This window comes from Trachemys scripta, chromosome 10, assembly GCF_013100865.1.
Source record: "Trachemys scripta elegans isolate TJP31775 chromosome 10, CAS_Tse_1.0, whole genome shotgun sequence".
NCBI lineage: Eukaryota > Metazoa > Chordata > Testudines > Emydidae > Trachemys > Trachemys scripta.
The window spans coordinates 3518623-3533027 of NC_048307.1; the positions used below are offsets into that span (position 1 = coordinate 3518623).

The window sequence follows — 14405 nt, forward strand, 5'->3', positions numbered from 1 at the left end:
CTGAAAAGTCAACACTGAAAGTCCACCAGTCCCTCTGCCAGCTGGAGTTGCACTTCATGCACCATGGAAGGAACAGATAATGTGCTGCTGGACTTGCCTTTCCTGTAACATTTCAATACAAGTGGATTTAACCAAGGTTAGGTGAAAGACCTGGTCCATAAAGAGCATGTCATACCGGCATGCCAATGACTGCATGTCCGGGTGCAATGCAAGGCATTTTTTGCTCTTTAAGGGATCAATCCAGCTCCCTCTGAAGTCAATAAGTCTTGAACTCCTATGGGAGCCTTTCCATTAACTTCAACGGAAGTTAGATTGTGCCCTAAAGTCCCATATAATTTGGGTCCCAGCTACCAGAGACAGCAGCTCTCTCCCCATGCACCATTACGACAGCTGAGATCATCCACACCCCCATGCTAGCGCTCCTTAGATTTGAACATCTGCAGGGCTCCGCTCCAGACAGAGCAATCTCAGCGGAGGATCCTTGACTTTGGAATTGGTTTCCTCAGTTTGTCCAATGGAGAGAGCGTCTGTTGACCTCCAGGGCACGGTGTGAAAATCTTTGCGCTCTCAGCCTGATGGTGGGGGACCCGAGGTGGATCTTCAGTGAGTGCTGTAAAAATGCCAATGCAGCATCTAAGCACTGATCGTGATCTATTAGAGCTGCGTGACATTGTCTATAATAGACTTAATAATGATTTCTTCACTTCTCCTGGATTATTAGACGCTCTATGTGTGTGCATGGTTGTAGTTCTGTGACTTCAGTTATGGGGCAGAAGCTCAGGGTCTCTTTCCTCTCCCACGTGACGTACTGTATGTTGTGTGTAACGGCGATAGCTGGGGTCGGGACGCCTCCTTTTTGGTTAGACCTGGAACTCTCACTTTGCAGCGGTTTGTAGCAGTTGCATGCTTGCAGGGAGACAACTGAGACCCAGGCTTTTAAACAATGTTTTAGAACAGTAAATCAATGAAGTACTAGAGGGCGCTGTCCATTCATAAACTGAGCGGTGGCCGGTCACCGGCCAAGCTGCGAACAGTGAGATGAAAGGAGCGTGTGTGTAGGGGAAGGCCTCTCTTAAGGTTCCAGGGGACAAGAGGCTCTAGTTCCTTTTTAGTTTGTTTCATGTGTTCACCCAAAGCAGGATCTGAACGAGCAGAACCTCCCAATGTTCATCAGGAAGAATCTCTTCTTATTTCCCCAAGCGACAAAGTCAGCCTTCACTAACACACGAGGCTGGACAGTTACATTCGTTGCATCTGATGCCCAGCTCTTAGAGTGGCCCTATCACGTGCCCAACGACAGGGTCGTTTCTGTGCATCCTGCACATTACTGCGGGTCAGCCTCAGACTTGGACTCGTATGGGTCTAGGCGCACTAAGTGGAAGGCTGAACCCTTAGGAACTGTGCCATAAGCTTGTCCCTTGTCCCCTCGGTCACCATGTCTTGCTTATGAGACCGCAGATCATCACATCGTCCTGCTGCAATGCGGCATCACAACTCGACAGCCTTCATCGTGCAACAGTACAGCACCCTGAGATGTGCCGCACGAGGAAGGCACTGCATGTCTAGATTCACCTGGGGATATTTTACCATCCTGCCCAGGCTGCGTGTGTCACAATGTATACTATCGTACAACAAAGCTGGGTTGTCATGTCACCACACAGCATCCTGATGCGATGCGACGTTTGCCGTTCCTTGACATCTCGGCACTTTTCTCTCACCTTTGCAGGCAGATCTGGGTGATGCACCCTAGCAACTATGGGGTAACCACAGCAGCTCTCTGAATGATGAGGTTACAATTTGGAATGGAAGAAAGATGAGAGCGAGGGTGCTTTCTTTGAAGGGATGGATCCTCTATTGTACCCTTAGGGATCTCCTCTCTGGCCTTATGTATCAACTCCCACTTATGCGTACGCAGACTTCTCTGCAGCTCGCTTGTGTGAACCATACCAACCACCCTCCATTAAAGTCAATGGAAAAATTCCCTTTGACTTAAATGGTGCAGGATCAGGGTCACAGACCACAGTGAGGCCAAGCTAATGAGCAAGCACGAGGCATTAGAAAATCAGTTCTGCTTCTTGAATATGACGCTGTCACTCTCAGTAGACAAATAAGAGCAAAATGACAAACGCTGATTAATTGTGTTTATCCAGAACTCACTTCCACTTTGCAGCAATAACAGTCAACAGATGGAGTGAGCTGCGGGCTGGCTCCTAATAAAGATGACTCCCACAGTTCCAAGAGCAATATTTGCTGGCCTTGTTATTATTTCCCCAGTTGTCCGCATTTGAGGAAGCAGGGCTCCAAATGCAAAGACACTGGCTAATCACACCCTACCAAAATAGCCACTTCAGCATAGACAGCCACTGAATGAAGTCAGCCTGCTTTATACTTGTTTACAAACGAGAGGATGGGCAGGTGCTAGATTCTGCTCCCCTTCTGGGACTGAAGTCTTACATTTGGTATTTCCAACCCCAAGTATTGAATAAAATCATGAGTCAGATTCCCTTAAAAAAGAAATTGACAGATTGGCCTAACAATCGTGAGATTTTAAAAGCAACCCATTTGGGGTTCTTTTTATTGGCCCCCTTATTTGGAGCCTTAAAGGTCACGCTCTCTCTCTCTTCTCTGCAACCACAGAAGCTAAAAACTTATTTTAAAAAGGAAAGCTGAGATTCTCTGCTAATAACGCGGTTCCAACATCTGGGCCTTTAACAACAAATATCACGAGACTTGTGATAAAATCATGAGAGATGGCAATCTGGTAAATTTCAAGCCATGTGACCATTATCAAATAACCCACTCTCTAACTCTGGGAGGCATCACGTAAAAGCAAAAGAAGATGCGCATTGTGTTTGTGATAAGTGATTACGTTTTACATGTCATCTCTCTGTTACTGCATTAAGGTGATTTATTTTCTTTCACAGCTGAAGCATCTGTTGTAGGGCATGCGTTCTTTATTAATAGAGAAACATTTTGTGAAATGCCAGGAGAAACAGCTTCTGCAATGTAAACAGCATCATGAACAGGCTGTGCAAGTACCATCCTCTCCTGGATGGAAAAGAAATGCTCACCTAGGTGTCATATGCCCTCACTAGCCAGGAGAGTCTGAGTGCTAGAAACTTTGGGAGCAGAGGATTCTGGGTTGTAGCCATGCTGTCACTGTGAAGTTCTGAGCAGTCGTGGTGGTCATCTAACCAGATGTTAATTTAGTTTGGTTAAACCGTGTTGAGAAATTCACAATTTGTTGATGGTGCAGAGACAGAAAAATCTCCCTTCCCACGTCCACTCGTTCCCTGGCAGTAAATAGGCAATAACATCCCAGCCCCAGAATGCATTTTTCCCCTTCATACTTTTCTGTGCTTTGCATTGTCATTTGTTGAATATATTCCGACTCGGTAATGAGAATTTATTATCAGAACTAATAAATCCATGTGACTAGTTATCCTCTTGAAACTTTTGTGAGCCTCCCTATATATCCGCCCATGCCCCTGATTAATTCTTTGTTTATAATCCTCATATTTGCCTGGCAAGCCCATCATTTGGGGGAAACCTTTAGCTCCATTATAGCTTCATCTGCTGGGTCACATTAGCAAACTATCTGCTCTCTTAATAATGATACAGTCCTTCCATACGGGGATTTCTTTTCCTTGCTGATAGCTGAAAGCAGAGACGGTGAACATATGGATGTTAAGCAGGAAGGTTGGAGAAAGAAATATTTACAACTGGGGAAAACAGAGATAAATATTTTGTAGTCAAATAAGAAAGTAGTAAACACTGTGTTATGTATGGCCCAATTCATCATGCAATTAGCACGGATGGATGCTGTGTATTTCAGCAGAATTTGGGCCAAAAGGCACAAATGTTTTCACAGAGTTAATTTAACATACATTAAATATCCTGCCAAGCAGTGACACTGGGTGCTGTGACATTAGTTCAGGTTTATACAGTGTTTTAGACATGGAAAGCCAGCATCTCGGTCAGTGTCAATTGGCATTGCATTGGTTTCAATGGGATTCAGCATGTGCTTAAATGCTTTGCTGGAGTGCGGGCAGAGTTCAGCATTTTACAGGACTGAGCCCTAAATGTCTCAACAGGCAGATTAGATAGATAGTGGACAGAGAGATTATAGAAGTAATGTAGTGTAAACGGCCCTGGCTTGACAACAGACGGACACACGCACACACACTCTAATGCCAGCCCCAACGGTTCAAAGATCATAAGTCTTCCCCACGCCCCGAAAAATCATGAGATAAAACACACAGAGATTCTTTTTATTTGCCTGTTTTTTTTAAGCTATTGAGAGTTGCATTTTCAAGTTTTTCTCTACAAGGAAGAGGCGCTAGAAACTTATTTTTTTTAAATGACACCTGAAATTCGGAGGCAGTCACCTGACTCCGGGAGCTGGGGCTTTAAGACAGATACAAAATGGCATGGGACTTGTGATAAAATCATGAGTTGGCAACAAAACTGCGCACAGAGACTCAAGAAACCTGAAGTTGGGATCATTTACATTGTTCTACTCCCATAGCTAGAGAGAAACCACCATTTTAGGGGAGTTTCGTCCTGGAGAAAGGTAAACCCTGAAATCTCCCCCCTCCCCCTGCAATTTATCCCCTGGAAAGAGGCAGCATAGGTCCCATCTTCCTGTACCATCCTGGCCAATTGCTTTGTCTGCCTGCTCTTTAACGGGTCAGATGCTTGCAGCGCATTTCTCTCCCTCTTTCGTTGTGATTTTCTCTTGACAGCTGCCAGGCAGATTTCCTGAGAGCCTGACTGGGCCCCATCCCTTGCTAATCAGCTCCTGACACTTCTGATGAGATGCCTGCCAGACTGCCAGACCAGTGCAGAGGGCAGGAGAATGCTCACAGCTGGCCTGATGATCCAAACCCCGCTATAGCCAGGGGAAAGATTCCGACTGACTTCAGTGGGCTTGGGACCAGCGTCACTCAGCTTTCAGGCCCCTTCTCCCTTGGACTGAGAACGCGCCCATTCACGACCCACCCGCGGATCTGCTGCCAGCCCCACCTGTTCAGTGGGGATACAGTTCTCTACCTCACAGCAGGGTTGGGAGGATCCTTTAGTTTGCATCTCTAAAGCGCTTGAAAGGTCTCAATCCAGCACAGTACATGAGCAGTCTCATGGACATCAATGGGACCATTCCCACATTCGACCCTTTGTGCATCAGTCACTGGCTCGTTGGTGCGCTCATGTTAATTATTTACTATATAATAGGGAGGACAATAAAAACCCATGGAATCCCACCAACCAAGAGAGACTGTAGGCCAGACACTGCCGTCCTTATCTAGTCAAAAATCCCATTGCAAGACTTGTCTTGATAAGGAGTCGGAGGCAGGGCCAATCACGCAAAGAGCTGAGAGTCCTGGACTTCCACCGAGTCATCAAACCTCCACTGACCTCAGTGGCACCAGTCTCACAGTAGGGATTTCAGGGTTTGGCTCTGTGGACAGAGTCTGCCACCCCAGAGAGTAATATATATCTAGCTGTGCCTCTTGAAATGGCTTGAGGGAACCCCTCTCTTCACAGGAAAAGGATTCTGTCGCCCATGGTAGATGTCATGGTACATCCCAAATGGAGCTGTGGTCCTCTGACTTAGTTCCAGAAGCTTCGCAATCTCTTGGAGGCCCCTAAGGGTTTGGATCTCATTTAGCCGAGCAAACTCTTCCCAGGTTTGATTTGAAGCCATTTAGCAAATGCTTCGCATCAGAACAGATTCAGGGCTTGAGCCCTCGTGACATTTCAACTAGTTTGAACCCAGCTGTCTCATGCCTGATTTTTGTTGTGAGTTTGCAGCAAGACTCAGTTTGGTTGGGTTCATGCAAGTCTGTGTGGCGTTTGCTGAAACCAGAAGTGGGACAAGTGGCCACAAATCATGTCACTTGCCCCCCTGGTGCCCTCTCCCAGTGAACACACCTGCAACAACAATCAGCAGTCGCCGACCATTTGCAGTTCTCTAGACAAGAGCCAGCCGTGATGAGAAGTTTGCAGCTGCAAATGCAATTCCAGTGAATTGCTGCTGGTTTGAACTCCAAGCAAAGCTGATTTTGTCTCTGGGGAAATTTAGAGGAAGACTTGAATCAGATCCCCAGATTTAGAGCAGTCCCCTCGCTCTGGGGAAAGTCTGAATTTCAACCCTGACCCAAAAGGAGCACCTGGGGCCTATATCCTATTAGATGTCTCCTGTCCCATCAGAGTGACCATGGAATATTAAAGGAACTGGCACTTTAAACTGCAAGCTCAATAGCAAAGATTTTTAATGAATCAGTAAACTCGGGGGTCGTACCCTATGACTGGAGAATTGCCTAAAGTACCTACTGTGACATGTTAGGCCCCACTCCGGGGTGCCAACTGATGTACTGGGGTACCACTGAGCCCCCCTATTCCACCAGCCTGTGCTCCCTTACACTGCCCTGCTGAGCCAAGCTCTCAAGCCTCCTCCAGCACACACCCAGGTAGGGACACACCCAGCCGCAGAAAGACACAGACACTGAGATCAGCTCTGCATGGGAAAACTCAACTAGGGATTTGCCCAGCACGCAGTGCATTCCCCCTCTGGAGTGTAAACCCCAAACTGTATTGTGTTGCACTGCACAGAAAAGTGTACAGCGTAAGCTCATGAAATTCGCCCCCCCCCCTCGATGTGGAGGAAGATATGCACAGCTTTTTGCCCCACACTCCTGAATTCCACAAACTGGTTTTAGAATAAACAAAACCAAGTGTATTAACTACAAAGGGTAAATTCTAAGTGATTATAAGGGATCGCAAACCGATCAAAGCAGATTACCCAGCAAATAAAACAAAAACCGCAATATAAACTTAAGACACAAATGAAACTGGTTACAAGTAGTAATTTCTCACCCTAAATGTTGTTTTAGGCATTTCTTTCACAGGCGAGACACCTTTTCCAGTCTGGCCTCAGCTCTTCTCCCCCTGTTTTGTCTTTGATTCTTAGATGTTTCCAGCAGTCATTCTGGGCAGGGATTCAGTGAAGAATGAACCAAGATTAACTCACTTCCCCACCTTAAATAGGATTTACATATGGCGGGAATCCTTTGTGTCCCAGTTTGATCCCCACCCCCTATTAGTGGAAAAATATAAGTAGCCCAAGATGGAATCCAGTACCAGGTGACATGATCACATGACTCTGCAGTGTTAAAGCAGCATCCCAGGAAGCTTCTCAGGAAAGTGGGAGATTAGCATCTTCAAAGTCCTATTGTTCCCCTAATGGCCCAGCCAGGTTGATTGCATTTTGTCTGGTGGGGCGTTTCCCCAGGTGTAAGCACAGTTATAATAGGTACATAGACAATATTCCCAACTTCAGATACCAAAATGATACATGCATACAAATAGGATAATCATAGTCAGTACATCATAATCTTTCCTATGATATCGCACATGATCCATCTTGCATAAAACATATCTTAGTTATGCCATATTCATATCATAACAATATATCTTTGAAGAATATGGGGCATAGTGTCATACCTATATTTAAGAAAGGGGGGGAAAGTGATCCAGGAAACAACAGGCCCGTTAGTTTGACCTCAAATGTAGGCAAGGTCTTGGAACAAATTTTGAAAGAGAAAGACCAAACTGATCTCTTTCTTTAAGAAGATAATTGAGTTTTTAGACAATGGAAATGCAGTAGATCTAATCTACCTGGATTTCAGTAAGACATTTGATACTGTTCCACATGGGAAATTATTATTTAAATTGGAGAAGATGTGGATTAATATAAGAACTGAAAGGTGGATAAGGAACTGGTTAAAAGGGAGACTACAACAGGTCATACTGAAAGGTGAACTGTCAGACAGGAGGGAGGTTACTAGTGGAGTTCTTCAGGGATTAATCTTGGGACCAATCTTATTTAACATTTTCATTCATGACCTTTGCACAAAAAGTGCTAATAAAATCTGCAGTGGTATTGCCAATAGGGAGGAGGACCGGAATGTCATACAAGAAGATCTGCAGGACCTTGAAAACTGGAGTCATAGAAGTGGGATAAAATGTAACAGTACAAAGTGCAAGGTCATGTACTTAGGGACTAACAACAAGAATTTTTGCTATATGCTTGGGACACATCAATTGGAAGCGACAGAGAAGGAGAAAGAGCGGAGTGTATTGGTTGATTATAGGATGACTATGAGCCACCAATGTAATGCAGCTGTCAAAAAGGCTAATGAAATCCTAGGAGGCCTCAGGTGAGGCATTTCCAGTAGAGATAGGGAAATGTTAGTCCCATTATACAAGGCACTGGTGAGACCTCATCTGGAATACTGGGTGCAGTTCTGGTCTCCCATGTTTAAGAAAGATGAATTCAAACTGGAACAGGTGCAAAGAAGGGCTACTAGGATGATTAGAGGAATGAAATACCTATCTTATGAGAGGAGACTTAAGGAGCTTGGCTTGTTTAGCCTAAACAAAAGAAGGCTGAGGGGAGATATGATTGCTCTCTATAAATACATCAGAGGAATAAATACCAGGGAGGGAGAGGAGTTATTTAAGCTAAGCACCAGTGTTGACACAAGAACAAATGGATATGAGCTGCCCATCAATAAGTTTAGGCTTGAACTTAGGCGAAGGTTTCTGACCATCAGAGGAGTGAAGTTCTGGAACACCGTCCCAGGGGAGCAGTGGGGGCAAAAGACCTAACTGGCTTCAAGCCTGAGCTTGATAAGTTTATGGAGGGGACGGTGTGATGGGACTGCCTACAATGGCATAGGGCCCATCCGCGACTGCTATTAGCAAATATCTCCAACAGTTGGAGAAGGGGCACTAGATGGGGAGGGCTCTGAGTTACTACAGGGAATTCTTTCCCAGGTGTGTGGCTCATGGGCCAACATGCTCAGAGTCCAACTGATTGCCATTTGGGGTTAGGAAGGAATTTCCCCCCAGGGCAGATTGGCAGAGACCCTGGGAGTTTTTCACCTTCCTCTCAGCGTTGGGCACAAGTCACTTGCTGGTTTGAACTAGTGTAAATGGTGGATTCTCTGAAACTTGAAGTATTTAAATCAAGATTTGGGGACGTCAGTAACTCAGCCAGAGGTTAGGAGCCTATTACAGGAGTGGGTGGGTGTGGTTCTGCCGCCTGCAATGTGCAGGAGGTCAGGCTAGATGATCCCGATGGTCCTTTCTGGCCTTAAAAGTCTATGAGACCTCTCCACCTCCAACCTCCTTAGGTCCATCTGATTCTGCAGTTCCCTTCCTGCACTTCCCACAGAGGCTGCTGTCTGCCCTCCCTGCTGCCCCATCACGTCTGCACATGCAACTTGTGTTCCGAAGCCTTGTGCCCCTGTGGAAGATGCCACAGATACTTGCCAAGTCTCCTCTTTCTTTGCCTGGGTCAGGCAGGCTTCCTCAGGTTGTGAGCTAGAGCCATGTGCTAACCTCTCCCAGAGACTACAACAAACATACACATTTGTTATGTTTACAGTGAGAAATCCCTGCTGGACTGGACCGGGAATAAGGATTCCAGTTTCCAGAGTGAGCGCTCTGGCACGGAACATGAAGAGCTGTTCCAGTAGCTAGAGTTTCCTTCTCTGCGTTACGCAGACTTTCTTATATCCTGCCGGACTCCGACACCTAAGACTTCCTCTTTGTTTACCACCATACAAAAGGTTAGGCCTAAAACCCCACATTAACATTAGGGCATTAGAAGGATGTGATCTATGATTTTCCCCCCCCCAGGTGTGCTTTGAATTGGGCTGGCGCTGACAGTCCTGGAAAGCAACAAAATAGGTGCTTCAACCCTTTTTCTGGCAAGCTGATTTTAGAGATACGGCATTAGTTCGGTTTCCTTGGCTTTGTGCAGCAATTGCCTTCATGGGGATAATTAGCACTATTTGATGGGTTTTGTTGTTGTTTTTTAAATGGAGACCCTTGGTGCCACTAGGAACTGGCGTGAGTCCCACAGGCCATTGTACAATCATCAGATGCTGACAGGGCTCAGTTCCAACTGACTTGGGCTGAATTTGAACCAGTGACCCAATGCTGAGAAGTCTATTTAGTTGTTAATACCCTGGGCCAGCCAGTCCCCCACTGTTTCTATCTGCTACGTTAATGAGCAGCAACACGTAAATTGTGTTCAAACCTCTGGATTATTTTGTCATCGGTATTTCAGACATAGCGTTGAGCAAGGGAACGCCCTTCCATTTCACCACGTCCATGCAGTGCCTGAGCCCTGCTTCCAGACAACGAGGTCTGAAATGCCTAATAAGTTGCAGAGCTATGACACATGCTATCCAAGCATCCCAGCTGAAGTCAGCGGGAGTTTTGGAGGAGAGAGCTGTAGGTGCCCTTTAGAATGGACATCAGCTCCATGAAGTCAGCTGCCAAATACCTTGCAAATCCGAGTGTGCGTCTGTGCGTGGGTGGGTCCAGTCAGTTGTGCACTCGGGGTAAAAATGGAAGTTTTGGGCTTTTAGCCAGCCCAAGCCCTCCTCACCTACCCGACCAGTGTATCTACACCAGGAAAAGGGAATGGTGTCCCTAGCCTCTGTTTGTCAGAGGGTGGAGATGGATGGCAGGAGAGAGATCACTTGATCATTACCTGTTAGGTTCACTCCCTCTGGGGCACCTGGCATTGGCCACTGTCAGTAGACAGGACTCCTGGATGGACCTTTGGTCTGACCCAGTATGGCCGTTCTAAAAAGGGAGAAGGGCCATAGATTCTTCTTCTAGGCCCCGGCTCTCGCCAATCTATGTTAGATGGTAAGCGTTCAGATGCCAAGGTGATGGGCTGCACTATCACACCCTACGAGGGTAGGCTCCAGGGCGTCTGGCTCCCAGCCGGCTTGCTGATAGGGGAGTGTGTGTGTGTGTGTGTGTGGGGTGGTGTCTGTCTAGGTCTGGAAGGCCTGGGTGGGTTTGTGCAGCCCACAGGAGAGACGGGATCTGGGGGGCACAGCACCGCCGGGCAGAACTGCCTCTTTCTCCCTCTCTTTCCCTCTTCGCTGGCGGAGGAGAAGGCAACTTCCCGGGCGTGCTCGGCTGTGAGCTCCCGCCGGCGAGGGGCCGGCGGGGGCGGCTGCTGCGGGGGCAGAGGGGCCAGCAGGGGCTCGGAGCAGCCCTGGCCGCCGAGGGCCTGGCTTCCCTTCCCCACGCCGGGCGGAGGGCGGAGCGGCGGGGCGGAGCGGAGCGGGGAGCTGGCGGCGGGCCCCGGGCAGAGCCGCGGGGCGCTGGGCTCCAGCTGTCAGGGCGGAGGAGGATGCTGGCGCGGCGGGAGGAGGAGCCCTAGCCGCGTCCCAGGCCAGCGCTGCAGCGGCGGGCAGGACACAGCGCGCAGCCCGAGCCCTGGCCGGAGGAGCGCGATGCGTCGGGGCCGCTGAGCCCAGGCAGGGGCCATGCAGCGGGCCGGCCGGTGCTGAGCCCAGCGCGTCCCGGGCCCGGGGCTGTCCGGGCCGGGGGGATCGGCGGGCCGGGGCCATGCCCTGCCCGCAGTGAGCGATGCCGTTTGGAAATGGACACACTGGATCACAGCGCAAACATGGCGTCCCCGTCTCGGGCTGGTGCCTGCTCTGCTGCCTCCTGTGCGGGGGGCTGGCCGCGGCCAGGGGCCCCCTCGCCCCGAGCTGCCAGCCCTGCGGCCCCAGCTGTTCGTGCGCCGGCGGCAGGGCCCCGGGCTCCTGCCTGGTGAACTGCTCCTCGCGGGGGCTGGAGCAGCGCCCGGCCAGCGGCGTCCCGCCGGCAGCCACCGCTCTGTAAGTCCGGCTGCGCCCTGGGCGCACGGGGAGGGGGCGCACGGGGAGGGTCCTGGGGGGGTGTCCCCCACCCGTGCACCAGCCGCCTCCGGCTCATGAAACAAACTCCCCGCTCGGCTCCCTGCGTGCCGGGAGGTGGCGAGGCTCGGGGAGCTGCTGGCACCCCCCGGCATTGCGGGGTGGGAGTGGGGAGGTGTGTGGAAGGCAGGTCTCTCTCTCCTCTTGCCCCAGCCTCCGCCGGGCAGCCTTGCTTTGTGGTCAAAGGAAGAGGAACGCGGGGGGTACCACTGACCTCTTGTTTGCCACCAAAGCTGCATTGGCACTGGCCTGGCACTGAAGGCCAGGGCTGAGAGCTAGATTGCACGAGGCATAAGCATTCCTTCCACGGAGGAATAATTTTCTTTTAAAGCTGTGAACGTTAGCAACCCCCTTCCTCCCCCCACAGCGGGGCTGGGATCTTTCCAAGTGAGCCGGGTCCTGAAATCTCACCTTGAAGAATTGGAGGTGCTCTGGCGGTGTTAGTAAACTTTTCTTTCCGGCAGTAGTTTTCCTTGTCTTGCAGGGGGGGTTTTGTAATAGAACTTGCTGTGATTTATGCTGGCACACAGATCATATGTATGACAGCAGAGGCAAATATGGAAAAATCAAGGGAAGAGTGCTTCGTACTAGATGTGCAAGAATTTGAAGGTGTGCAGAACTGTACTTAGTGAAGCATGTGATTTAACTAAGAATGATACAGTGGCCGGGTGGAGAAATCAAAAGGAAACAACTCCAGCATCTGTAAATGAAGGCGGTCCAATGCTGCATGTAACTTCACACAATGGCTTCAGTGGGACAGCTCATGTGAATTATGTTACTTGTGTGTAAGTAACAGGGCTGCCAGCAGGAGCAGGACACTGGATTTGATGACCGAGGAGGCCCCTTCACGTCCTATGTTATATGTGTAACTTTGCTGATGAGACCCACAACTAGGGCTAACATGCATAAACTTACTCACATTCATAAGTGTTGACAGAATCAAGCAACTGCCTTGCGACTGTGGGCTTAGATCTTTGCAAAGACTTCTGCATGTGCTCAACTTTTTGCATTTTAAGTGGTGTGCAGACTTTGCAAATATTTGCAAGCTCAAGACCGTAGGCTTCTACCAGGATCCTGAATAACAGTGTTATGGTTATGCCAAGCTTTTAAGGTGTTCTCTGGTACGTTAGAGAAAAATAACAGGCCGTTCCCTTTTGCTTTGGGTTTAAGGAGGTGTGGTACAGTGGGTTTCAGAGAACCCCAGTGGACGTTATAGAGTGAAGGCCCTATCTATAGATGGAACCCCGTGGCCATGATTCCAGCACTGGCTGCGTCAGGGGCAGATACACAAATTCAAATGTTTGATCAAAACTTCTAGAGAGAAGTAGCAGCAATGCAAGGTAATTAGTACGTTTCTAAATGGCTTTTGATTCAATGACATTAATGACCAAGTCAAGTTTAAGAATCATGCTGATCTCTAGAACGGTTCGGTCCGTTAAATAAACCTGCTAGTCCAGCCTTTTAAAAAGGTTGAAGAGGAGCTGTGGGAATTGTTATTTTTTCTTTTAATGAGTGAGTTCAACTCAGTAGTTGTCCTACATAGATAAAACTTTTTAGGGAATAACTTTTCTGTTCTTCAGGGGACAAAACCCTCTCATAGGTTTTGTTGAAAAGGAAACAGACACCTAAATGATATTTCCCTGTGCAGGAAGAAAGTTTCAGTTTATCCACATCCTATTGATATTGCAATAAGGTAAATATCAGCTTTAGTGTTAATGTTGCTTAACAATAATTTTTAAATCTATGAAGTTTTAAAAAGCCATTGTTTTGCATAATTCTACTGGCAATCGCGGAAAGCGTGCAGTATTCGGGAACCTATACAAGCTGTAAGTCATTCACCTTTTTGTACTTTTTTTTAAGAATTTAAAAAAAAAAATCACAAACACCTTTGAAAACTTTATAATGTGGATCAAGGGGACAGACCTAGCGTAGCTTCGGAGTGAACGACAGCTTTTCATCTAGAAGTGGAGGTGTGTGTTTTAAGTATTTTCCTACAACAAAATTAGAGTATTAAGTGTTTCTTTTACTGGGAGATTTAAATTGTAGAAACATACTCTGGCCCTGGGATATAAAAACACATTCCTTGAAGTTGTACATCTTGCTAAGTTTTTACATTTATTTCTTAAAATAAAGTAGAGAGTGAATTTTGCAGAAATCCCTCAACTGGGCAAGATTAATTTTTATTGATTTACTGGTTGCGCGAACTGCGCAATAGGCAGAGTGAGACATTTGTGATGGAGGTTCTGCAAATGTAATGTTGCTTTGGACAAAATAAGTGGTGTATAAAATTGGCCTCTTCTCATATGGATCTTTAAAAGGCTTCTGAAGACAGTGATGAAGATTAAAAGTGTCACTGGAACGTCAGTTCAAGCTTTCTAAACCGAGTTGCGGTTATTGTGGCGGCTTTATGGGTATTACTAATTTTGCGAGTGAGTGCTTAAGACAGCTAATTATTGTTCAGCGGTGTTAGGTGGTAAAAGCACCCTGAACAATTAGGATGGGCCCTTAATATATACAAGAGCTACTGGACATCAGCTAACTTAAATACTCAAAGCATGTTATACATTCCACTGGAGCAAGCACATTGAAACCTCAAAGTAATATTATTAG

The 14405-nt window shown here is 47.6% G+C and overlaps 1 protein-coding gene across 4 annotated transcripts in view; it reads left to right on the forward strand.

Moving 5' to 3' along the window:
• Positions 1-11278: 11278 nt before the first annotated feature.
• PKD1 (polycystin 1, transient receptor potential channel interacting) overlaps positions 11279-14405 on the forward strand; it is a 133220-nt gene continuing 130093 nt past the window's right edge. For all 4 annotated transcript variants that reach the window (XM_034784707.1, XM_034784709.1, XM_034784708.1 and 1 more), the window contains exon 1: positions 11279-11717. In XM_034784707.1, the coding sequence (XP_034640598.1) occupies positions 11464-11717 (254 nt within the window). In that variant the 5' untranslated portion in view covers positions 11279-11463. The remainder of the gene's footprint in view (positions 11718-14405) is intronic.